General features: G+C 39.0%; 2 protein-coding genes across 3 annotated transcripts in view; both read right to left on the bottom strand.

The window, feature by feature from the left end:
• The window catches only part of cetp (cholesteryl ester transfer protein, plasma), a 31,340-nt gene extending 20,869 nt beyond the window's left edge, over positions 1 to 10,471 (bottom strand). The window contains exons 1-4 of the mRNA XM_028450472.1: positions 10,235 to 10,471; positions 8,932 to 9,046; positions 8,722 to 8,853; positions 8,200 to 8,270 (exon numbers count right to left, since the gene is read on the bottom strand). Coding sequence (XP_028306273.1) covers positions 8,200 to 8,270; positions 8,722 to 8,853; positions 8,932 to 9,046; positions 10,235 to 10,361 — 445 coding nt within the window. The 5' untranslated portion in view covers positions 10,362 to 10,471. The remainder of the gene's footprint in view (positions 1 to 8,199; positions 8,271 to 8,721; positions 8,854 to 8,931; positions 9,047 to 10,234) is intronic.
• Positions 10,472 to 11,555: 1,084 nt separating this feature from the next.
• Positions 11,556 to 26,181, bottom strand: herpud1 (homocysteine-inducible, endoplasmic reticulum stress-inducible, ubiquitin-like domain member 1). 2 transcript variants are annotated; one of them, XM_028448532.1, is made up of 9 exons: positions 26,159 to 26,181; positions 25,192 to 25,354; positions 22,463 to 22,540; positions 20,812 to 20,880; positions 20,430 to 20,563; positions 19,405 to 19,518; positions 18,946 to 19,317; positions 14,757 to 14,883; positions 11,556 to 13,122 (listed from the first exon to the last, which is right to left on the bottom strand). In XM_028448532.1, the coding sequence occupies exons 1-9, from the start codon at positions 26,164 to 26,166 to the stop codon at positions 12,952 to 12,954; spliced, it is 1,236 nt and encodes a 411-aa protein (XP_028304333.1). In that variant the 5' UTR covers positions 26,167 to 26,181; the 3' UTR covers positions 11,556 to 12,951. The 2 variants fall into 2 exon arrangements, with proteins under 2 accessions (XP_028304333.1, XP_028304334.1); XM_028448533.1 differs by lacking the exon at positions 26,159 to 26,181 and adding an exon at positions 25,485 to 25,580.
• Positions 26,182 to 26,530: the final 349 nt, after the last annotated feature.

Here is a 26,530-nt window from a genome sequence, read left to right as displayed (position 1 = left end):
AGGGGCGGAGCCAATAGTTGTAACGTAACACAAGGAGCGGAGATATTATTTGTAAAGTAACACAAGAGGCGGAGCTATTATTTGTAACGTAACACAAGGGGCGGAGCCAATAGTTGTAACGTAACACAAGGGGCGGAACCAATAGTTGTAACGTAACACAAGGGGCTGAGTTTTTAATTGTAACGTAACACAAGGGGTGGAGCTATGATTTGTAACGTAACACAAGGGGCGAAGCTATGCTTTGTAACGTAACACAAGAGGCGCAGCTATTTGCAATGTAACACAAGGGGCGGAGCCAATAGTTGTAACGTAACACAAGGGGCGGAGCCAATAGTTGTAACGTAACACAAGGGGCTGAGTTTTTAATTGCAATGTAACACAAGGGGCGGAGCTATGCTTTGTAACGTAACACAAGAGGTGGAGCTATTATTTGTAATGGAACATAAGGGGCGGAGTTAATATTTGTAATGTAACACAAGGGGCTGAGTCTTAATTGTAATGTAACACAAGGGGCGGGGCTATGAATTGTAACGTAACACAAGAGGCGGAGCTACTATTTGTAACGTAACACAAGGGGCGGAGCTATTATTTGTAATGTAACACAAGGGACGGAGCCAATCGTTGTAACGTAACACAAGAGGCGGAGCTATTATTTGTAATGTAACACAAGGGGCGGAGCTAATATTTGTAATGTAACATAAGGGGCGGAGTTAATATTTGTAATGTAAGACAAGGGGCGGAGCCAATAGTTGTAACGTAACACAAGGAGCGGAGATATTATTTGTAACGTAACACAAGGGGCAGAGCCAATAATTGTAACGTAACACAAGGGGTGGAGCTATGATTTGTAATGTAACACAAGGGGCTGAGTTTTTAATTGTAACGTAAGACAAGGGGCGGAGCTATGCTTTGTAATGTAACACAAGGGGCGGAGCTATGCTTTGTAACGTAACACAAGAGGTGGAGCTATTATTTGTAATGGAACATAAGGGGCGGAGTTAATATTTGTAATGTAAGACAAGGGGCGGAGCCAATAGTTGTAACGTAACACAAGGGGCTGAGTCTTAATTGTAACGTAACACAAGTGGCGGAGCTATTATTTGTAACGTAACACAAGGGGCGGAGCCAATAGTTGTAACGTAACACAAGGGGCTGAGTCTTAATTGTAACGTCACACATGGAGCTGAGTTTATAATTGTAACGAAACACAAGGGGTGGAGCTATGGTTTGTAACGTAACACAAGAGGCGGAGCTATTATTTGTAATGTAACACAAGGGGCGGAGCTAATATTTGTAACGTAACACAAGGGGCGGAACCAATAGTTGTAACGTAACACAAGGGGCTGAGTTTTTAATTGTAACGTAACACAAGGGGTGGAGCTATGATTTGTAACGTAACACAAGGGGTGGGGCTATTAATTGTTATGTAACACAAGAGGCGGAGCTATTATTTGTAACGTAACACAAGGGGCGGAGCCAATAGTTGTAACGTAACACAAGGGGCGGGGCTATTAATTGTAATGTAACACAAGAGGTGGAGCTATTATTTGTAACGTAACACAAGGGGCGGAGCCAATAGTTGTAACGTAACACAAGGGGCGGAACCAATAGTTGTAACGTAACACAAGGGGCTGAGTTTTTAATTGTAACGTAACACAAGGGGCGGAGCTATGATTTGTAACGTAACACAAGGGGCGGAGCTATGCTTTGTAACGTAACACAAGAGGCGCAGCTATTTGCAATGTAACACAAGGGGCGGAGCCAATAGTTGTAACGTAACACAAGGGGCGGAGCCAATAGTTGTAACGTAACACAAGGGGCTGAGTTTTTAATTGCAATGTAACACAAGGGGCGGAGCTATGCTTTGTAACGTAACACAAGAGGTGGAGCTATTATTTGTAATGGAACATAAGGGGCGGAGTTAATATTTGTAATGTAACACAAGGGGCTGAGTCTTAATTGTAATGTAACACAAGGGGCGGGGCTATGAATTGTAACGTAACACAAGAGGCGGAGCTACTATTTGTAACGTAACACAAGGGGCGGAGCTATTATTTGTAATGTAACACAAGGGACGGAGCCAATCGTTGTAACGTAACACAAGAGGCGGAGCTATTATTTGTAATGTAACACAAGGGGCGGAGCTAATATTTGCAATGTAACATAAGGGGCGGAGTTAATATTTGTAATGTAAGACAAGGGGCGGAGCCAATAGTTGTAACGTAACACAAGGAGCGGAGATATTATTTGTAACGTAACACAAGGGGCAGAGCCAATAATTGTAACGTAACACAAGGGGTGGAGCTATGATTTGTAATGTAACACAAGGGGCTGAGTTTTTAATTGTAACGTAAGACAAGGGGCGGAGCTATGCTTTGTAATGTAACACAAGGGGCGGAGCTATGCTTTGTAACGTAACACAAGAGGTGGAGCTATTATTTGTAATGGAACATAAGGGGCGGAGTTAATATTTGTAATGTAAGACAAGGGGCGGAGCCAATAGTTGTAACGTAACACAAGGGGCTGAGTCTTAATTGTAACGTAACACAAGGGGCGGAGCTATGAGTTGTAACGTAACACAAGGGGCGGGGCTATTATTAGTAAAGTAACACAAGGGGCGGAGCCAATAGTTGTAACGTAACACAAGGGGCTGAGTCTTAATTGTAACGTCACACATGGAGCTGAGTTTATAATTGTAACGAAACACAAGGGGTGGAGCTATGAGTTGTAACGTAACACAAGGGGCGGAGCTATTATTTGTAACGTAACACAAGGGGCGGAGCCAATAGTTGTAACGTAACACAAGGGGCTGAGTCTTAATTGTAACGTCACACATGGAGCTGAGTTTATAATTGTAACGAAACACAAGGGGTGGAGCTATGGTTTGTAACGTAACACAAGAGGCGGAGCTATTATTTGTAATGTAACACAAGGGGCGGAGCTAATATTTGTAATGTAACATAAGAGGCGGAGTTAATATTTGTAATGTAAGACAAGGGGCGGAGCCAATAGTTGTAACGTAACACAAGGAGTGGAGATATTATTTGTAAAGTAACACAAGAGGCGGAGCTATTATTTGTAACGTAACACAAGGGGCGGAGCCAATAGTTGTAACGTAACACAAGGGGCGGAACCAATAGTTGTAACGTAACACAAGGGGCTGAGTTTTTAATTGTAACGTAACACAAGGGGTGGAGCTATGATTTGTAACGTAACACAAGGGGCGGGGCTATTAATTGTAATGTAACACAAGAGGCGGAGCTATTATTTGTAACGTAACACAAGGGGCGGAGCCAATAGTTGTAACGTAACACAAGGGGCGGGGCTATTAATTGTAATGTAACACAAGGAGCTGAGTTTATAATTGTAACGTAACACAAGAGGCGCAGCTATTTGCAATGTAACACAAGGGGCGGAGCCAATAGTTGTAACGTAACACAAGGGGCTGAGTTTTTAATTGCAATGTAACACAAGGGGCGGAGCTATGCTTTGTAACGTAACACAAGAGGTGGAGCTATTATTTGTAATGGAACATAAGGGGCGGAGTTAATATTTGTAATGTAAGACAAGGGGCGGAGCCAATAGTTGTAACGTAACACAAGGGGCTGAGTCTTAATTGTAATGTAACACAAGGGGCGGGGCTATGAATTGTAACGTAACACAAGAGGCGGAGCTACTATTTGTAACGTAACACAAGGGGCGGAGCTATTATTTGTAATGTAACACAAGGGACGGAGCCAATCGTTGTAACGTAACACAAGAGGCGGAGCTATTATTTGTAATGTAACACAAGGGGCGGAGCTAATATTTGTAATGTAACATAAGGGGCGGAGTTAATATTTGTAATGTAAGACAAGGGGCGGAGCCAATAGTTGTAACGTAACACAAGGAGCGGAGATATTATTTGTAACGTAACACAAGGGGCAGAGCCAATAATTGTAACGTAACACAAGGGGTGGAGCTATGATTTGTAATGTAACACAAGGGGCTGAGTTTTTAATTGTAACGTAAGACAAGGGGCGGAGCTATGCTTTGTAATGTAACACAAGGGGCGGAGCTATGCTTTGTAACGTAACACAAGAGGTGGAGCTATTATTTGTAATGGAACATAAGGGGCGGAGTTAATATTTGTAATGTAAGACAAGGGGCGGAGCCAATAGTTGTAACGTAACACAAGGGGCTGAGTCTTAATTGTAACGTAACACAAGTGGCGGAGCTATTATTTGTAACGTAACACAAGGGGCGGAGCCAATAGTTGTAACGTAACACAAGGGGCTGAGTCTTAATTGTAACGTCACACATGGAGCTGAGTTTATAATTGTAACGAAACACAAGGGGTGGAGCTATGGTTTGTAACGTAACACAAGAGGCGGAGCTATTATTTGTAATGTAACACAAGGGGCGGAGCTAATATTTGTAACGTAACACAAGGGGCGGAACCAATAGTTGTAACGTAACACAAGGGGCTGAGTTTTTAATTGTAACGTAACACAAGGGGTGGAGCTATGATTTGTAACGTAACACAAGGGGTGGGGCTATTAATTGTTATGTAACACAAGAGGCGGAGCTATTATTTGTAACGTAACACAAGGGGCGGAGCCAATAGTTGTAACGTAACACAAGGGGCGGGGCTATTAATTGTAATGTAACACAAGAGGTGGAGCTATTATTTGTAACGTAACACAAGGGGCGGAGCCAATAGTTGTAACGTAACACAAGGGGCGGAACCAATAGTTGTAACGTAACACAAGGGGCTGAGTTTTTAATTGTAACGTAACACAAGGGGTGGAGCTATGATTTGTAACGTAACACAAGGGGCGGAGCTATGCTTTGTAACGTAACACAAGAGGCGCAGCTATTTGCAATGTAACACAAGGGGCGGAGCCAATAGTTGTAACGTAACACAAGGGGCGGAGCCAATAGTTGTAACGTAACACAAGGGGCTGAGTTTTTAATTGCAATGTAACACAAGGGGCGGAGCTATGCTTTGTAACGTAACACAAGAGGTGGAGCTATTATTTGTAATGGAACATAAGGGGCGGAGTTAATATTTGTAATGTAACACAAGGGGCTGAGTCTTAATTGTAATGTAACACAAGGGGCGGGGCTATGAATTGTAACGTAACACAAGAGGCGGAGCTACTATTTGTAACGTAACACAAGGGGCGGAGCTATTATTTGTAATGTAACACAAGGGGCGGAGCCAATCGTTGTAACGTAACACAAGAGGCGGAGCTATTATTTGTAATGTAACACAAGGGGCGGAGCTAATATTTGTAATGTAACATAAGGGGCGGAGTTAATATTTGTAATGTAAGACAAGGGGCGGAGCCAATAGTTGTAACGTAACACAAGGAGCGGAGATATTATTTGTAACGTAACACAAGGGGCAGAGCCAATAATTGTAACGTAACACAAGGGGTGGAGCTATGATTTGTAATGTAACACAAGGGGCTGAGTTTTTAATTGTAACGTAACACAAGGGGCGGAGCTATGCTTTGTAATGTAACACAAGGGGCGGAGCTATGCTTTGTAACGTAACACAAGAGGTGGAGCTATTATTTGTAATGGAACATAAGGGGCGGAGTTAATATTTGTAATGTAAGACAAGGGGCGGAGCCAATAGTTGTAACGTAACACAAGGGGCTGAGTCTTAATTGTAACGTAACACAAGGGGCGGAGCTATGAGTTGTAACGTAACACAAGGGGCGGGGCTATTATTAGTAAAGTAACACAAGTGGCGGAGCTATTATTTGTAACGTAACACAAGGGGCGGAGCCAATAGTTGTAACGTAACACAAGGGGCTGAGTCTTAATTGTAACGTCACACATGGAGCTGAGTTTATAATTGTAACGAAACACAAGGGGTGGAGCTATGGTTTGTAACGTAACACAAGAGGCGGAGCTATTATTTGTAATGTAACACAAGGGGCGGAGCTAATATTTGTAATGTAACATAAGAGGCGGAGTTAATATTTGTAATGTAAGACAAGGGGCGGAGCCAATAGTTGTAACGTAACACAAGGAGTGGAGATATTATTTGTAAAGTAACACAAGAGGCGGAGCTATTATTTGTAACGTAACACAAGGGGCGGAGCCAATAGTTGTAACGTAACACAAGGGGCGGAACCAATAGTTGTAACGTAACACAAGGGGCTGAGTTTTTAATTGTAACGTAACACAAGGGGTGGAGCTATGATTTGTAACGTAACACAAGGGGCGGGGCTATTAATTGTAATGTAACACAAGAGGCGGAGCTATTATTTGTAACGTAACACAAGGGGCGGAGCCAATAGTTGTAACGTAACACAAGGGGCGGGGCTATTAATTGTAATGTAACACAAGGAGCTGAGTTTATAATTGTAACGTAACACAAGAGGCGCAGCTATTTGCAATGTAACACAAGGGGCGGAGCCAATAGTTGTAACGTAACACAAGGGGCTGAGTTTTTAATTGCAATGTAACACAAGGGGCGGAGCTATGCTTTGTAACGTAACACAAGAGGTGGAGCTATTATTTGTAATGGAACATAAGGGGCGGAGTTAATATTTGTAATGTAAGACAAGGGGCGGAGCCAATAGTTGTAACGTAACACAAGGGGCTGAGTCTTAATTGTAACGTAACACAAGGGGCGGAGCTATTATTTGTAGTGTAACACAAGGGGCGGAGCTATTATTAGTAAAGTAACACAAGTGGCGGAGCTATTATTTGTAACGTAACACAAGGGGCGGAGCCAATAGTTGTAACGTAACACAAGGGGCTGAGTCTCAATTGTAACGTCACACATGGAGCTGAGTTTATAATTGTAACGAAACACAAGGGGTGGAGCTATGGTTTGTAACGTAACACAAGAGGCGGAGCTATTATTTGTAATGTAACACAAGGGGCGGAGCTAATATTTGTAATGTAACATAAGAGGCGGAGTTAATATTTGTAATGTAAGACAAGGGGCGGAGCCAATAGTTGTAACGTAACACAAGGAGCGGAGATATTATTTGTAAAGTAACACAAGAGGCGGAGCTATTATTTGTAACGTAACACAAGGGGCGGAGCCAATAGTTGTAACGTAACACAAGGGGCGGAACCAATAGTTGTAACGTAACACAAGGGGCTGAGTTTTTAATTGTCACGTAACACAAGGGGTGGAGCTATGATTTGTAACGTAACACAAGGGGTGGGGCTATTAATTGTAATGTAACACAAGAGGCGGAGCTATTATTTGTAACGTAACACAAGGGGCGGAGCCAATAGTTGTAACGTAACACAAGGGGCGGAACCAATAGTTGTAACGTAACACAAGGGGCTGAGTTTTTAATTGTAACGTAACACAAGGGGTGGAGCTATGATTTGTAACGTAACACAAGGGGCGGGGCTATTAATTGTAATGTAACACAAGAGGCGGAGCTATTATTTGTAACGTAACACAAGGGGCGGAGCCAATAGTTGTAACGTAACACAAGGGGCGGGGCTATTAATTGTAATGTAACACAAGAGGTGGAGCTATTATTAGTAAAGTAACACAAGGGGCGGAGCTATTATTTGTAACGTAACACAAGGGGCGGAGCCAATAGTTGTAACGTCACACAAGGAGCTGAGTTTTTAATTGTATCGTAACACAAGGGGTGGAGCTATGGTTTGTAACGTAACACAAGGGGCGGGGCTATTAATTGTAATGTAACACAAGAGGCGGAGCTATTATTTGTAACGTAACACAAGGGGCTAATTACTAATATGTTATAACATGCACTTTATTCTGACAGACCTTCACCGTACCTTATGTTGTTTTTATGATAACTGTGTTTGTCCTGGCTTGAATCTTTAAAGTGTACCTAAATGTTGTGTGGGGGGGGCATTTGCAATTTTTTTGTACTGTAAAATTACAATAAAAAAGATTCTGATTCTGACTCTGATGTGGCATTGGTTCACTGTCCACAGGCGAGTTGGGTTTTGATTCCTCCGTAAAATTTTTCAAACTTCTCTTTTGAGAGAGGCATCACAAGACCACCATCTGACCAGTTTAGTACCTGCTCACTAACATATATGTTTATCAACTGTGGGAGGAAGCAAGAATACGCTGATAAAAACCATGTGACATGGGGAGAACATGCAAACGGAGTCAAATGATGCCACAAGGTGTTTCTGCTGTCGTCAGGTCCAGAAGTTGGAATAAATAGTAAATATGAATCCAAAGCTACTTACAAAGTTTGGGGTTGATTCCAAGGTCGATGTTTGACTCCACCTCAAAGTCAACAGAGTTTGTGATGTTGATGCTAGTGGTGAAAACACAATAAAAGGATACATAAAGTTTTCAATTTAATTTAGATTGGGTTAAGATTTCATGCTGCTTATTATTATCAATACAAGTATGCTGATACAGCATTATACCAGTTAACCATGCTAATAGCTCATGCTAATTACCTTTTTTTAATCCTTCCTTCAAACAACTGGATAATGAAATATATGAGAGTGAATTCATTAAGTGATTCTTTAGATTTGTCTTAATAATTTAAATGTTTCCTTAAGATTGTTTTTTTCACATCAAATATGTCAAACTTATTAAAAAATAAATATATATATAAAAACATATTTGATAAATTGTTTTTTTTAAAAACACAAGGCAAAAATTCTGAAACCAAATGATTATGAGTATTGCCACTGGAATTGCTTTTGAAGTCTGATTTTCTGCCATTATTCAACTTGTTGACTGTTCATCAGACTCACAGCCAGTTGCCGTATCCGTAGTGAATGGTTCCTCTGAACAAAGCGGACACGTTGCTAATCTCCATGGAGATCCCTTCACCAGGAAGCAGCTCAAATGCACTCTTGCCAATTGTCAGGTTCTGTATCTCCAAACTGAAAAGAAGAATGTGTAAATTGTCATTGTGTCATTTCAAATGCAGCATCAATGTGTGTATTGTAGCGTCCACTCACTTCTCCAGTCCATAAAAGACTTTTCCCATGAAGCGAATGTATTTCTCTCCCTTCATACTGGGATAACGGGCATGTTTAAAAGCTGCCTCGATCACTTTAGTCGTTTTGTCATTCACTGCCGACAAAAGAACAGTGAGGTCAGAGGTCACAGAAGGAGAAGGTGAAACCACATCTCTTAACCTGATTAGGCTGGATTAGGCTTTGTTATATGGGGCGCAGATTGAAAAGTTGTGCATGTTAAAATAAAGAGCAACTTTTTGCAACATTTAGCAATAAACCACATTTTAAAAATGTTGGTGATTTTTTATGTTACTTTTGACCAGATTTAGAGCAGTATTTGTGAAATGTGTGATGTTTTTTCTCTCATATGAAATACAGATAGGGAGTGGTGGCCTCGTGTTTCAGGAAGCGGGCTTGTGATTGGAGGGTCAACAGTTCAAATGTCACATGGGCCATCACTGTGGGATGTTGAGCAAGTCCCCTACCTCCAACTGCACCCCCTCCGCCCCTCAGAGATGTGTATGTGTAAACATATATGACAATAAAGAAAGGTGAAAGCCCCTGATTTATTTAATTTTTTTCAATAAAAAATATGTCAAATTAAATCTAAGTAAATGTTAAATCTAAATCTTAAATCTAAATCTTGAGTATTAAATCTAAATCTAAAATGTTAAATCTAAATGTTAAACATTAAATCTAAATATAAAGGTTGAATCTAAATGTTAATTACATTTTTTAATAAAAATATAATGTCAAAATAAATCTACAGTCAATGTTAAATCTAAATCTAAATGTTAAATATTAAATGTAAATCAAAATGATAAATGTTAAATCTAAATGTTAAATATTAAATCTAAATATAAATGTTGAATCTAAATGTTAATTTCATTTTTTGATAAAAATATAACGTCAAATTAAATCTACAGTACACGGTATTTCTAAATCTATATGTTAAATATTAAATCTAACTCTAAATGATAAACGTTAATTCTAAATGTCAATGTTAAATAATAAATGTAAATATAAAATGTTAAATCTAAATCTAAATGTTGAATTTTAATGTTAAATATTAAATCTAAATGTTAAATCTAATTCTAAATGTTAACAAAACCCTTTTGCTGGACATCTGGTCAAAAGTACCATAAAAAATTTCACATACATTTATTTTTAAACATGGTTTGTAGCTAAATGTTGCAAAAAGTTGTTTATTTTAGCAAGCACAACTTTACAATCACTGCCGCATATTGTTATAAACTATTGAAATGAATTTGATACATCAAATCACTGAATGAGTCCAACTTACACACAACAGCAGCAGGGTAAGTGAGACGGCACACAGCTCCAGTGAATCTGTATGCAGAAGCCTGGTCCTGCAGGCAGCAGCGGGACACCCCAAACAATGACAGCAGCAACAAAATGTTACAGTACATCGTGCACTTGAAATATATAAACCTGATGAGAAAAATAAATATTATTCCAACTCAGGAAATCCCATATGATTTAAGGCTCACGGTCTTGTGAAGGGAAACCCTGTCCTTCAAATCACTGATTCACAACTTGATGAAGGACAAACAGCAAAACGTAGATTAGTGTCCCTTAAAGTAAACTGATCAAAGTGCAGAGCACTTCTGTGACGTGGGGGAGGCAGGAAACCTCAAGTTAAACCACAAAGTTGTTTGCTTTTTAAAAACGTCAGGAGATAAAAACAACGCTCTCTTGTTTTAGTTGCTCTAAAGAAGCACAGGAGGAGAGCAGCTTTACAGTAGGCAGACCCTAAAGCAGAGGTGGGCAACTTCTATCACAGCGGGGGCCACAAAAATAGGTTTGTTTGATCTAAGGGCCACATTATCAACATCCATGTCAGCATTTAGAATAATGACCAATCGGAGCTTTAACACAGGAAAGAACAAAGAGTTTCTATAGTAATTTTGTGTGTTTTTCCATCATTCTGTGTAAGTTTATTGTCTTGCTTGTTAAGATTGCATTTTGTGCATTTTTCCTGTAAAATGTTTTCACATTTTACATAAGCTCCTCCTCTCCATCCCTCTCAAAGCTAAAGCTAAACCTAGCCTGCAGGGCAATTAATGTCGGATATTAGCGAAGGCCATTTGTCCCTCAATTTAGCCAAGAATGTCCTCAAAAACCTTGTTCCACAGGACAAAATTGGCCTCAAGTTTTTGGTCATCAACCTATTATTATCCTCTTTTTGCAGAGCGTTGTTCACGTAAGCTTCTGTGTGTAAATTACAGCCCTTTACACACACCCAAAAAATTGACTTTATCTCCATACAATTTAAAATGGCTATGATAGCAAAGTTCTTAAAAAAGAAAGACATTTCATTGACATTTTTGCCTGCAGAGAACAGAGCTGTTTATGGACTCTACAGTAAAACCAGTTGTTTCTCTATTTCAACAGATGGTTAGAAAACACACATCCTGTGGATTATAAACAGTGTGTAAACAGCAGGTTGTTTGTATGGTGAGGCCTCTTTAGCCTGTATATTCAGTGTGTGCATGTGTCCTATGACTTGGTGTGGGGAAGACTTTGCAGTTTCAACATGAGGTCAACAAACTGTGTGCACATTCTGTGCTACAGCTAAGAAAGAACAGCTCGCACAAACTGTGAGCTATTAAATAAACCTTTATTGCATCTTATTTCCCAACATCTCATTATACAGCACAATAACCCTCATAAACATTAAAATGTACAACTTTAATTTATGCCAACTGAAGCCTACAAATTAGTGCCTGAAAAAGAAAGAATAATTTTACGGAAATACTTTTCAAAAGCATTAAAATGATTAATCACGTTTCATACAAGTTCAGCCTTTAGCTGTACTTGTAGTTTTCTCAATGGTACCAATGATTTTCTAGCCAACAGAGAAAAAAAAGCTTTAACTTATCAAGTTGTGGAATTAAAAAACTAAAAAGCTCTGTAAGCAAATGTTATAAATGTGTGTCACATTTCCAATATTAAACTTGAACTCAAATCTTTCATCTTTTAACCTAAAAGAAAAAAAGAAAGTGATGTACAGTTGGTCTCAATAAGAAAACTTAAATATATATATATGTATTAACCCTTTTTTATTTCTAGAAGCTTGCATGAGAAGTGTGTGGTGTGTAAATACATTATAGTTGTAATTCAAAGATGCTTTTGTCATTCAGACAGAATGAGTTTGGTCACGATAACAATATCTTTACAAAAAATGGCTAACATGACTGATGCTGCTAAAAATTACAATAATCATATTTTCAGTTGTGAAAACTAGCAAACGTAAAAACCAGCATGTTTTGTTGGCACATTTTTAGTCTGTTGTGATTGGAAATAAGTCTAAACAACTTCATAGTGAAACCCTAAATAACAATGGTGCTTCTTTTTTCCCCTTCTTTAACAAAAAAAAAAAAAAAGGAAAAAGAAAAAAGGCCACTTCTTTTGATCCAAGTATTTCTTGTTACTTGAAGCTAGAATTATTATTAATAATAAATTTTATTTAAAAGCGCCTTTCAGGCCACTTTACAATAAAAACAGAATAATAAAACTGTCACAGAATTATTGGTATTCAGTTACCTATACTATACAGTGAATGTAGGCCATGATGGAGATGGGAAACTAAAGAAATCTACAATATTTATACAGTTTAGTTTAAAAAGTCCTCCTCCTCAGGGATTACCTTTACGTGTACCCACATGTGCCAATTACTGGTGATACTGGGCAGTAGAAAGGTCCCTGGACTGTCTTTTCTGAGTTACAGGTCAGGTCACAGTTTGTCGTTAGGTAGCATTACAAGGTTCACACAGACGACTCGTAAATACCGGATAGCTCTAGAAGCCTAAAGCTATCATCTTTGGTATATAATAAGAATTTAATGGGAACCACGTTAGACTCTCCATCAGCTGGTGTTTTCTCCCGTGCTCGTCTTCAAATGCAACTCCTCATCTTTGGTGTTGGTCTCCTTCAGTCCAAAAGACACCACTTCATCCACCTTTACTAGAAAAATGTTGTCCCGAATGTCCCTAGTGGTCAGTTGGCCACGCCACGTTGACCCTCAGGAATGAGTGAAGAGAAGAATGTTTTGAAGAAGACCCAAGCCGTCCACATGATGGACACCCTGTGAGGAGCCACTAAAACTGCAGTCATCACACCTGGACCCTCGGCTAATTCCTCCGTCGGGATGTCAGCGGGATCCTCACCCTGAAAAAAAAAATAATAATTGTAATTTCACATGTTTAACAGTAATATTCATCTCACCAAACACAAACCAACATAAAGGCAAGGCTGTGCAATTAATCGAAATTTGATTATGATTTTAATTACTACACTCAACGATTGCAAAAATAACAATCAACAAAAAATTATCTAAAAAAAAAAAAATTGTATATTTTCACAAATACTAACAGAGTTGTTTAATGCACACTCGTCAGCTAGCTCCTCCACCCCACCCCTTTCAAAGCTAAAGTTAGCCTGCAGGCCAACCAGTGTCGGATATTAGTGAAGGCCACTTGTCCCTTAATTTAGCCAAGATTGTCCTCAAATACCTTGTTCCATGGGACAAAATCACCTCCAAGTCTTTGTCAACAACTTATTCTCTAGAGCGCTGTTCACGGGAGCTACGCATGCTGCCGCACTTAGTAATGCCGCAGCTGCAGATATCTGTGAAAGTCCTGATTCTTGAGGCCATGTTTGTCCTTTATGTCTGAAAACTCATCACTGCCCAATTTTTAATAACTTCCCAGTGCATCTCTGGACCATTGTCCCATTATTTAAACCTGCTTTCTAATTTGTTGAGCAAAATCTGAATCAAACACAATCCACCCGAGGAACCTACATTGATTTCCCAAACTATATTTCCTCACAATATTAGACCATATTTTAATTGCTACCCCTAACCATGGATTTAGATACAGTTTCCACTGGGACCTCAGTTTCTCGTCACTTATTATTGTTTGTACTGGGAACCCCTCAAATAATCTCTCCTCAATATCATTCCACCTTTCGGAGTACCATGCATCGCATTGGTTTGACAGGACCCTTAACTATGCAACTTGGAAATAGCTTTTTACACAGGAAAGGGCTAAACCACCCGCTCCCTTTGGTAACTGTAGTGTTCTATATTTTAATCTTGGCTTTGCGCCATGCCATATGTGTCTAGAAATAATTTTATCCCATTCCTTAAATTCTTTTGCAGTCACCTCAACTGGGATGTTTTGGAAAAAGTATAGTAGCCTGGGTAATAAATTCATTTTGATCACTCCTACTCTTGATGCCAAACTCAGGTATGGTATTAACTCACTCAGTGCCATTGACGAGATAACTCGTCATTTGCGTTTTTTCACGGGGATTCCTAGAAAACACCCTGGCGGAGGTCCCTCATCAATATCTAAGCTGTGGGGTGTTGTAGTGACCAACTGTGCCCTGAATATGGCAGCAGTGCAGCTTTAGATGAGAGATTAGCCACTGATGCTACCCAGCAAAGGAGGAAGAAACAAGAAGGAGTGGTCACCCCTGCGTGTCGGGAGGGGGTACAAATTTTTTTTTTACATTTGTTGCATTGTACCCAAAAAATTGGGTAGCATAGTTATTTCAGTATGCTATAGAATGGTACTATGTGCTTGAAAAAAAACATGATACCCCCCTTTAAAGATGCCCCCATTTTTCAGAGTACAGGGGCCAAAATTGCCTTTTTGGTTGAACAATCGTGATTTCAATTACTACTAAAAATAATTGTGATTTTAATTATTACTAAAAATAATCGTGATTATTATTTTTTCTATAAACAAGTCGCCCTATTTAAAAGTTTTGGTGGTTGACAAATTTAGGATTCTTACCACATTTAGGTCTTGGTTCTGATCCCTGTTCTCATTTTGTTGATTGTGCTGGACCTCAGGGGCCTGCAGGGGATTGGGTCCTTGGACCTGCATTCGCCTTCTGAAGGGAAACCAGCCAGCATTGTGTCTGTAGAGAAGATCACACAAAACTCTTTAAAAAAAAAGAAAAAAGAAAAAAAAAGTTGAACACATGCAATAATGAGTTTCTTCATTTAATGAGCCACATTTTAAAAGTAAGGAATACCCTTTTTAAAATCTACACAGAAAAGGTGGTAACAATCAATGTCCACCATGTGATGTCCACCATGGATGATAAAAGTAAAGCTGTGGCATAGTAGGTAATGTATGTAGCAAGGTTGGGGTCAATTGCATTTTTCAATTACAATTATGTATTCAATTATCCATGTTCAATTACAATTACAGTGATTTTATTCCAGTTACAATTAAAATTACAATTATTTTTTTTTCCCCCCCTGAAAGTCAATTACAAGTATGTTCGCAATTACGTGGTAACAAGTCATTTTTGACCCATGTCTTAAATCAGCTGTAAATTACACACTAAAAAAAATATTATCCATCATCTAATTTGTTTTTCATCTCTTGGTTACCTTGTTAGGCTTCTTCATCCATGAAAATATTGGTATTAATGTTTTGGGTGTGGGTGTCTGAGCTCTTTTTATGTCACTATACCCCTCAATTTATTTTGAAATGGTAAAATAATACTCAAAAGAAGTGACGGACAAAACTTGATATGAAACATATTTGAATAATTGTTAACTACATATGTGTAAGCTATATAACTGTAACATGGGTCCCGTGTTTTGTGTGTAATTGTGTGTAACCCTGGTATGTAGTAATAAATGCTGGGTCTCATTAAAGGTTCAAGCTGATTCAAACACTGATGCATTGTTTACATTGTTCGTGTGTTTGATGTGATAAGAAAATAAAAATGACTAAAATAATTGGAAATGCAGCCAAGCTTTCCACGTGTTTAAACATTAACCCTACTGAGTAATTATTAGTCAAATTGAAGGTCACACCATCACCAAACTAAAACACACACAAATTCAACACCTGTATAAACATGTGATTAATTTCCCCTTCTTCAACACAATGAAATCGAATGCTTTAACTGTTTCCTTCTTTTCAGTGTTACCCAATGGAAAGTGAAATGTGCAGGATTTGTGTTCTAGTAGTAAATGTGTGAGGGTGACACTGTAGGTTATGTAAACAGAGGGTGAGAACATGGAACATGTGGAGAGAAGGAACAGCTTGAAACTGATAAAGAATGCCTGATATGATACAGTAAGTCGATGTGTTTTTAAACCAACGAAACAAATGAATAGAAGCAGGACAACATAAAGTGTTAAAATGTTGAAAAACAAAATTAAAAATAAACTCAAATATTCCTAAAAAATAGTATAAAATAGAAATAAGCTTTTATTGTTTTGCTAGCTACACCAACAGACTGTGTTAGTCCAGTTTACTGAGGAGAGTTGATCTGTTGCAACAGTGCTGAAAAAGTATGGTTTTCCCTTTGAAAGTGTCATTATTTAGGGACAAAATTGCAGCCAATGGAAGAAACATACCCTGAATTTATTTTGGCGTCAAATTTAAAGCACCAGAAAACACACTATGTATCGTCAAATAATAAAGGTATAACTTTTATAAACTGTTTTCTTGTGCTTTAATGTGTGTGTATTCACTAGCCCAAAGAATAAAAGAAATGTCACAGTTTGTCCTAAAAGACAATACAACATGCTTAAAGCTGATATACGGAGTTTCTGAGAAACGTCTTGATGTCCCGCCCTAAACCACTCCACTTCCTCCCACTGCCTCTGCCAATCTACCAGAAGCCATGCCTCTACTTTTCTGCACGCGCAGCGCAAAACATAACAAGGTCACATTGGTATAGGTCTATGGGTCATTGTTATTTTTTTGGCGATGGACATATCTGAGGTAAGAGCCAAAATCATATTTAACTGTTTGCTGTTGTGATGTGCGGCCTTGTTTCCGTGCAGTTCCGCATTCACTTTGATTGACAGTATCCGCTACAGAAAGTTGAAGCCTATTGGCTGGGCGATCACGGCGCTTTTCACATTTGTATAGGGTCTATAGGAAGAAGGGGGGACTTATATACATTAATGTATATGAATGACCACTGGCAGTAAACCATAGTAATAAACTAGTTAGGTATTTTTTTGCATTTCAAAACAATCATACATAAACATAAAAACTCCGGATAAGAGCTTTAAACTTAACCCCATGCTGCTGCAGCATCAGAAACAAAGTCAATGTAACCAACAAGACAAACATGGAGCTGTTAGCTCTGCCCTTCATGTTTATCTGGTGTTGATAAAAACTAGCAAGATAAATGTTCTAGATGAACTCAAAACTATAAAAATCATTGATATAATTCCAACTGAGGAATGATGAGCTGGGAATTTAGAGGATGTGCAGCAGTGTTCGTAGCTGCCAGGACGTTTCTGAAATAAACCCTCAGTTCTTCCCGATTGATTTTTATTAGACAATCTCTTAAATTAATCACATGAAAGTACCCCAATCCCATTATCACCTTAATATAAAATAAACCACTTTATTTAACCACAAACTATAAACCAAAAATGAATGTCACTGGTTTGTGAGAACTAAAAAAAGGGGAAGAAGCTAATCAAAATATGACAGACAGTGAAACTACAAAATGTGAGTTGAATGTCAATTTTGCCATTAGGCAGCTATGCAGTATTTATCAGGTCAGTGTGAGACACATGAGGCTACAATCCCATCCCCATCACTGTGCTTTGCTACTTTTGTTGCAAACATATTTAAAAGATGATCAGCTATTTCTGTTGATCATCTTACATCAGGCATCGCCCTGTAGTTCCTGGGGACTCAAAAATTTATTAACTTAAAGAGTAAATCTTGAGGTTTTGGCAGGAAAATAAAAAAAATGCCTTGATTATGGGCAGGGCTCCTGGAGTAGTAAGACACGCTTAGTCTATACTTTAAAATCTCTAAAGAACAATCTATGCTATGTTAACTAGTTACTCAATACTCACTATTCCTCGATTCACAATTCTCTCATTCCATGCTACTCACCACAGATTGCAAAATTTCACAGGAGGGGCGGGGCTAAAAGTGGTGGTTCATGACATCAGAAGCCACTAAAACTTCACAAAACTCCATTTTCAGCCAATAGCAAAATTTGATTGAAGTAGCTGGGTTTCAACCTATACAGGGCCGTCACTCTTATATTTCTACAATAAAATATGACAAACTGTAATACTAAAATGTCAAGATTTTTTTCTTACTTTTTTATTTCACTCCAATATGTATTTGCACTATGTTTATGTATCTTAATACTATATCTCAGCCATTGCTTGTGTCAGTTTTGTTGCTTTAATCTCTGCAGCATTTTGTTGAACTCTGATTGTTTTAAATGTGTTTTATAAATAAAGTTTGAGTCGAGTTGAAAAGTTGGACTAGAATCAATTAACAACACTACTTCATACCAAATAAATTTGTTTTCAGCAGTGTTTAGGTACCCTTTAAGTAACCAGTAAAACACTGTTGATTGATTTGTTGATACTGAATCTTTGTGAATTAACAAAAATCCAGTCTGCAACTCTCATAAAAGGGACTTTGTCATATTTGCTAAAGCTGTCACTATGTAAGGACAACTTTACATCAAACTAGTAGTTTGTGTGAAAAAAACAAGCTCATTGAGTCCTCCTGCTGCTCCTGCAGCCTTTGGCAGATTGCCAGAATGTACCGCGACCGAGCAAAAAGAACCAATTAGAGCCAGGATTGTGTTTGATGGGCTGTCTGACAGCTGCTGCTCACAGGCCCCGCCCCTTTCCCGGGCTAGAGCGCCATCTTTTATTACAGTGTATAGTCTGGAAGAGTAGAAGATGGAATTGGTGACTTTTCTGCTTGATAGTTAATTACTTCTGCTTGATTTACATTATGTTTGATTTAACAGAGTATGTTATATTACTGTGATGTTGCTGTCTGGCTAACGTTAGCTTGTTAGCTCCTCTGAGGGAAGGACTTTGGAAAGTTTGGAGGCAGGGCAAGAGAGCAGCGGGGAGGGAGGGGGAGAGAGGGATCTGAAAGTTGCGGACTGCACACTTAAAGCCCAGTTGTTTAAAACTGATTAGTGTGGTGAGTGTTAAAGTGGTGAACTCACAGGTACATGAGGAGGAGGGTGCTCATCACCAGCAGGAAGCGACTAAGGTTGGAGTTGAAGTAGATGATCATGAGCAAAACGCCAAATCTGGCCGCAGAGTAAAGCCAGTCCAGCCAATCAGTGTCCATGTCATCCTCGTCCTCCATCACAGGTCCGCCCTGGGCGTTCATACGCAGGTTCTGGTTGGCTGCTCCAGCATTCATGAAAGCGCCATCCGGAGCAGGGTTCTGATTGGCTGGCAGGTTGTCGATGGGGTTCGGGTTAGCTATGGGGGCGGGCACGTGTACTTGGTGGGCAGGAACAGGCGGGTACTGGCCAACAATGGTGGGGTGGGCAGAGGGAATCGTACCTGCAGCTGCCAACGCTGCCTGGCTGTTTGGGGAGCAAAAAGAACAAGTGTTGTCAAGTCTCAAACAGAGAATAAAGGACAATTTCTTAAGTATGCGAGTAATAACTCACTATTGCATATAGTACTGTCGAGCGTAGACCTGTTGGAACCAGAGCAGCTGTTGAGGGCTGTACAGAGAGTAGGTGGGAAAAGCTGGCTGGGTTATCTGAGGGGGTCCAGGTCTGCTGGAAGGGACAATAAAAAACACTCATATACCATCTTAACTGAGTAATAACAAACACAAGCAAAATACCTATTAAAGACTAATTAATGTGCTAATTTTTAAACATTTAAATCAGTGTTTCTCAAATGGGGGTACGTGTACACCTAGGGGTACATACGCGAATACAGTATGTGTATATGATATATGTAAAATTCTGTACATAACCTTTCCCTTTTTATTCACTCAACTTAATTTAAACTTTTGTTCCACACATGTATACTGAAAGCCTATTTTTATTATTTATTATTTTATCTCATTGTGTTTTGCACATCACAAATGTGTGATTACATTATGTATTGTTGCTTCTTTCAGGGCAGCTCTGAGTTGCTGAAAGTAGTTTTTAAAGTAAATCACATTCAGGGCACTGTCCCTTTAATAAAGTGTAAACAGCCACGTGAGCTGCAGCAGAAGCTCACAGCGACAGAGTGTTTTCTCAAATGTCTCTCAGTGCTTCTAACAATCAGAACTGATGAAGTTTAACAGAGGACAGATGTACATCTGCACAGAACCCTGCTAACACAGGAAGCAGCACAGCTCACTGTGTGTCCGTGCACTGGGGGGGAGCGGAGCGTACCTGTTTAAGCGCTTAACAATTCCTCTGTGTCTGTAATGCCGACATGCTGACTAACAAATGGTGTGATTTGGAAGAGAAAAAAACATTTGGATGTGCTGTGTATGGACCACAGACATATGGCACAGACATGGCACCGCAAGGGTTAAAATGAAGACGGTTCTACGATCTCCGTGATTTGGGAGATCGTCGTCATGTTTTAATCCTTAACAATCTAATATCGTCAGATCGCAAACCCTTAGAGCCAAGTGATTCTGAGTGATCGTTCACAGTCAGCATGAGTTCATCTTCTCATTTCTTACTCTGTGGTAGAAGTCCACGTCTGAGGCTGTGAAGGAGATGCAGGAGCAGCTTCTGTAGTCATCGCTCTTCTCTGCCTCAGCTCTGGTGTGCTGGGAGTCTGGACAGGCATGATGGTGGGGCCAGACGAATGAGACTGTTGTAGGACATTACAAAAGAAATTCAACCAGTAGAGATATTCAGCCTATTTAAAAACCCTGGAGCATTTGAACAATCCCAGGTAAACCATGAATTTTAACTTCTAAACAAGGAACTGTAAGGTAGGAAATCCAACCAATGACTATCATTTGTAGTTTATGGTTTATGGAGTGGTTTTGGTCAATGGACTGCAACTAAAACCTGACAAACTCATTACTGGAAGTGTTGGGCTCCTTCATGCCTCACCTGTGTCTGCTCTCCATGGGGTGGGGTCCTGATGGCACACACCAGATGCAGTGTGAGAACACTGTCTGCCTGACAGAGAGGGGATACAAAATGGGTAAAATGTATTCCTTTAAACTAGGGGTCACCAACACAGAGCCAAAGAGAGAGAGAGAGAGAGAGAGATCGTTTATAATGTGTGTAAACTGAGGTCTGGCCCACACCCATTAGGGCTCATCATGTCTGTGCCAAAGTCTTGAAAACAGTGAGAGGAGTGGGATCAGACTTTTATTTTCAAATCATTTACCACTATGAACATTTATTAAACAAAAATATATTCATAGTAAGGGTGTAAGAAAAAATTGATTCAGCAATATATCACGATTTTTCAATGCGCAATTATCGTATCAATCAAAAAAATGTCAAATACATTTTTAATCATGTCTTAACAAAAAAAAAACTTTTAACTGTGCTAACATAAGCATAGTGCAGGTCACAAGACGTCAGTGAACCACATAAGACCTTGTTAAACTACCTCACTCCTTAATGCATTTTAGCTTAAAAGTTGACATACTGGGCACTTTGATAGATGTAGGTGGTTACTTCTTTTTTCTTTGTTTTTAGAACTTAGGAACTTCAGAATCAGTTGTTAGAGGTAAAAGTTTACCTATTTTCGAAAAATGTTATTTAACAGTTTGATAAGCACAACACTTGTTTTTGATAGCGGTACCAGTTAGTTAGTTACCAGTTACTACTTCTCGCAAATCTTAAAATGATCCTCATTGTTTTTTCAGCCAATTTGATGTGTTTTACTGTGCTGCATGTGTCTTATTGTGCTGAATGTGTTGCTGTTGTTGCCTTGTCAAAAAACAATTTCTGTCACTGCTTCAGGAAAGACAATAGTCTATTTATTCTAAAAAAAAATTAATTGTATTTCATACCATTTTGTACTTGTAATGGTGAAATTTGTCATTATTGATATTGCGATATATCGATATGTATATTGTATCGTTTAGTATCGGGATATTTGGATATATTGTATTGTGACATGCAAATTGTGTCGTCAGATTCATAGCAATGCACACCTCTAATTCAAAGTGTCATTAGTTTAGCATTTTTTCCTCATATTTTTCATGATAGAGCAACACATTTAAAACATTTGTTCACATATTTTGTTAATTTGTGAATTTTTCCCCCTAAAATTGGCCTTTGTAAAACAAATAATTAAAAATTATAAATCTTCAAAATAAATAATAACTTACTACTTGATTCTATTTGTTTGCATTTGAAACAGCGCTAAACTTCTCCAAAAATGTGCATATATTTAAAGCAGATAATAATGTAGGCAAATCCTTTATGCACTCAGCTCTGAGTGTCGTCCTACAGCTCATACTGCCCTGCCTTCAGAAATGCAAACCTCCATTGAATCACAAACAAAAACCCATAGAAAAACCAGTGAAACACTAGCGTAGTCTTTTTTTTAAATCTCATAAATCAAGGCAGCCTTTTCACAGGCTACTCAAGCCTTTCAGCGACTTCCTATTGACTGAAGAATGTGCGTCAGAAATTGAAAGTAAATTCCACTTTCAGCCCACTTTGCAGTAACATTGTGAAAATGCACTTCCCAAAAACACTAAGGTTCAAATCATGTGTGAGTGTATATTTGTATACAGACTTGTCTGAAGAGATCCTTGACATGCAGATGATCAGGCAGCAGTTTTCCAGCGTAGATCAGTCTCTGGTCATTCACAGCCTAAAGAAAATGACAGTTTGAGACAACATGTGAGACCAAAATTCAATCATTTATTACAGGACTCGAGACTGTGAGCAAATTGGTTGCATATGCAAGTATTTTTTCAGTGTGTGGGAGAAAAAATTTCATCTGGTGCAATCTGTGCGAGTGCGTAAGATGACCTTATTTGAAAATCCAAAAGAAGGAAGTGGAGAGTTACACACTGAGGCATCCGGGCACCAATTGCATCTCGCTATCGCTGCGTAAATTAGTATCACGATGTATATGTCACCGTGTGTGTGCGCGTGCGTGCGAAAGAGAAGGAAGGGGGGAGAGGAAGGGAGAGGACACTGTTCTGATATTATTTTGTATAATATTGTTTATATTATTATATTATTTGTATTTGGTATTGTATTACTTTGTAAGGCAGCAATGACTTGAACCACATAAGTCAAACTGTATAAATTACCCTGTTCTTCTTATATTGTATTACAGAACATGCACTCAAAGATGACAGAGTGTCAAGAGCAACAGGGCTGCGCAAGAAGGTGGTGGGGCACTTGTCTCACAGCTGGAAGAATAAGGCAGCAATGACTGAAAGACAGAGGGAGCTCAAACTTCCTGAGCACAACCTCATCACTGAATGCCCAACAATATGGGGATCCAAGGAAATGATGATTGCCAGGGTGCTAGAGCAGATCAAAGCCATTTCTCAGGTATTGTCAGGTGACAATATGCATGCTCCCTCATCCCAAAATGGCAGGTTTTTGAGGTGTTGGAGTCTGTTCACAAGGCACCGCATCCACTCCTGGACTTTACAGATGCTCTCTCTGGAGGAGTATGTGAGCATCTCCTACCTCAAACCAATTCTTCACCTTCTGGCCACATCAGTCCTGGCTGAAGATCAAGAGGACACTGACCTGACTAAGTCGATCAAAACCAAAATCCTGGCATACCTTAATGATAAGTACAGTGACCCCAGTATCCAGGAGCTATTGGATGTTGCATCCTTCCTAGACCCCAGATTTAAACGCAGTACATCACCCGCAGACAGGCATTCCCACCATTAACCTCGCCTCAAGACGGAAATGCTGGAGTCAGAAAGGCACCAGGCTAGTAATAATTATCTATATCACCGACACACTTTATATTAATTTATTTGCAATCTAACTTCAATACTAATAGCTATTGTTTTTTTTCATCTAATAGAAGAGGTCGTTCAGAACGGAAACCACTGCAAGGCCTCAAAGTGCACAGCCCTCCGATAAAAAGGTGAAGAAGTCTCTTGCCAGCTTCTTCAAGACTACTGTGCACTCTTCTGCTTCTTTAATGCAACCTGAAGATGTCGCTGAGGCAGAATTAAACAGCAACCTCATGACTCCTACGATTGATGGAGAAGATGACCCCCTTGGCCTGGTGGAAGGTGCACGACCAACTTTCCACAACCGTGCAATATGGCCCGCAAGCATCTCTGTCTAGCACTCGCTCGTCTTTAAATCGTATCACCAGATGCCAGGCAATACAAACCCCTAGTGTCTGGGATAAAAAGAAAATCGTTTAAAAAAATATATAACTATATAATAAAAAAAAATCAACTAAAATCAAAACAGTTACGTTTTAGAAAAACCAAAAATGCACATGGCTTGATCAGAAATCATGAACTTTCATGTGAAACTGAGCTTCTTCATTCACACTTTGAATATTGGCCTGCCACACCTTGTCTTTAGACTGCCCACATCCTCCTCAGTGAAGCATTCACTTTCTCCAGTGTCTCATGTTGGTATCTCCTAACATCAGGGGGCCATTTCATCAAAGCGCGCTTAAAAGAACCAGGCATACAGGTTAAACCTGGTTTACCAAGCCGCCTCTGACCACGCTGGCGTTTTCCATTTCATTAAACTTCTATCGGCTCAGCAAAGCCAGCTGACACAAGCTTCTTGCTGTGCTTCCATGGCAACTAAGGTGTTTTCACTTTGATGAAACGGGAGTTCCAGTTAGTTCCCAGTTAAACTGAGCTGGACTCTCAGGTTACACCTGGAAACCTGTGTTTGATGAAATACCCCTTGGTCTGACATCAAGAGAATTAAATGAAGATTATATTGTGAACTAAACACTTTGCAACAGGTCTTAGGAACAACTTAAAACTGGACACATTATAACATTATATAAACATTTTTTTTTTTTTTTTTTTTTTTTTTTTGTTGTTTTGGTTTAATTTTACAATTTAAGGTAGGCCATACTGGAAGAGTATTGTACAGACAAGAAAAAGGCCAAAAAGAGGAAAAACATAAAATGTCAATTACCTTAACACTAGAATATAGAGGTATTGTTGCTAAAACACACACACACATATATATATAAATAAATCTCATTAGACAGGGATAAAATAAATATGTACTTTTAATAGGTAACAGAAAGTTGCAAATATTGTACTGTTGCCCTTGAGTGTGTTTTCATATCGGTGACAAATAGGTACCACCACTAATGTGGCTTCTAAGTTCTGTATTTGTTGGGGGGAGAAAAATAAATTTTGTACGTGTACACATGGCCACAATCAAGCACGCACGCACAGCTGGCCGGTGTCATCACATGACATTCTACAACACAGCTGCAGGCTAACTGCTAGCACCACTGCTAGCATTAGCCAGGGCTAACTTTCAGCGCAAACTTACCGGTTTTGTCGGGTAAACCACGGACAAATGCGTCTTAAGCTCTTTGACAGTCCACTTGAGATAGACACCGTCGACGGTCACGTCCTCTGTAGCATTGCTAGGCGTTTTGATGTGAAGACAGATCGTCTGCTGCTGAGAGTCCCCCATATTTCCACTCTTACGTCTAGATTAAAAAAAAAAAATCAGGAATAACTGTTGTAAGTTAAATTGTTTGAAAATTAGAGATCGTCAAACACTTGGTTGAAGCGGCACATATATATATGTATATAAAAAAAAAAAGCTACACGGAGTACCAGACTAATAAAGTCTACAAGTGTTTCCGCTTCAGTTCAGGAATTTTACAGGATGGACGATGTTTCCTAACACGCTGTGGCCGCTCCTGATTGGTTACTGTTAACTCGTGTTCTGTGACGTGGCAGCGTCATGACACCACGGAGCATGCGCAGTGGATATTCGCAGATATATATATATATATAAAATCGTTTTTGTCAACATGGGATTTTTATGTTATATTTAGTCACAATCTGGTAATTGTCACTATTTAGTCGACGGAAGCTATGACCACAAAATGAACACTGATGAAAACCTCTCAAAAAACAAGCAATTAATCGGTCAAATCAACCATACAAAGAAAAAAAAAAAAAAATCTTTAAAACAGCTCATTTAACATTGTAACAAATAAAATAAATTAAAATTGAAGAATTGGGTGGACAGATAAACCCAGCTCAAGCATAAACAGGATACAGAAATGGATGTATTTTTTTGATTTATTTTTTTGTCATTGGAAGAAAATCAGAAAATCACAATAATTTTACTTGTAGAGCCAATAATCGAATAGCATATGAACTACAGTTAAAGGATGTGTCAGGGCAGCCTCCATGGCATCAAATTAAAGATTATTTAGAAAACTATATGATTATCATAATTCACAAAATTGCAAATAGCCAGCTCTCTTTATTATACATACCCACACATGTAGCTCAACACAAAGACAACTGATCCATCTAAAAAAAAAAAAAAACCCATGTCTTATTCAGAATCTGCTTTGTGAGGTGTTTGAGATCTTTAATGTGAGGCACATTTTTAACATTCATATGCAAAGCGATTGACAAAGAATGGTTATCAGAATGCAAGAAATAATATAATAATAAAGAGATGTGAAAACTTTATTGTTTAAATGTAGAATCAAGCAATAATAAGAAACAAAAGCACAATTCTTGCAGTAAAACTTAAGATTTGGTTGTAAAACTAACTTTAAGTTAACATACTACTGTATTATAATACATGTCTTTAGAAAATACAGATGACATTTTAGACGACCACATGGTGCGTGTACAAA

The sequence above is a fragment of the Gouania willdenowi genome, chromosome 6 (assembly GCF_900634775.1).
Source record: "Gouania willdenowi chromosome 6, fGouWil2.1, whole genome shotgun sequence".
Taxonomy (NCBI): domain Eukaryota; kingdom Metazoa; phylum Chordata; class Actinopteri; order Blenniiformes; family Gobiesocidae; genus Gouania; species Gouania willdenowi.
The sequence above is the reverse complement of the archived record's forward strand: the minus strand, read 5'-3'. Positions and strand labels throughout refer to the sequence as shown.

Bases quoted from the DNA above. Each gene is read 5' to 3' on its own strand.
- herpud1 (XM_028448532.1), bottom strand. The intron at 20,881-22,462 runs GTCTGTATACAA...CCTCTCTGTCAG, and splicing joins TCAAGGATCTCTTCAGACAA to GCAGACAGTGTTCTCACACT. The intron at 14,884-18,945 runs GTGAGTTCACCA...TCTTCTCTACAG, and splicing joins ACCCTCCTCCTCATGTACCT to ACACAATGCTGGCTGGTTTC.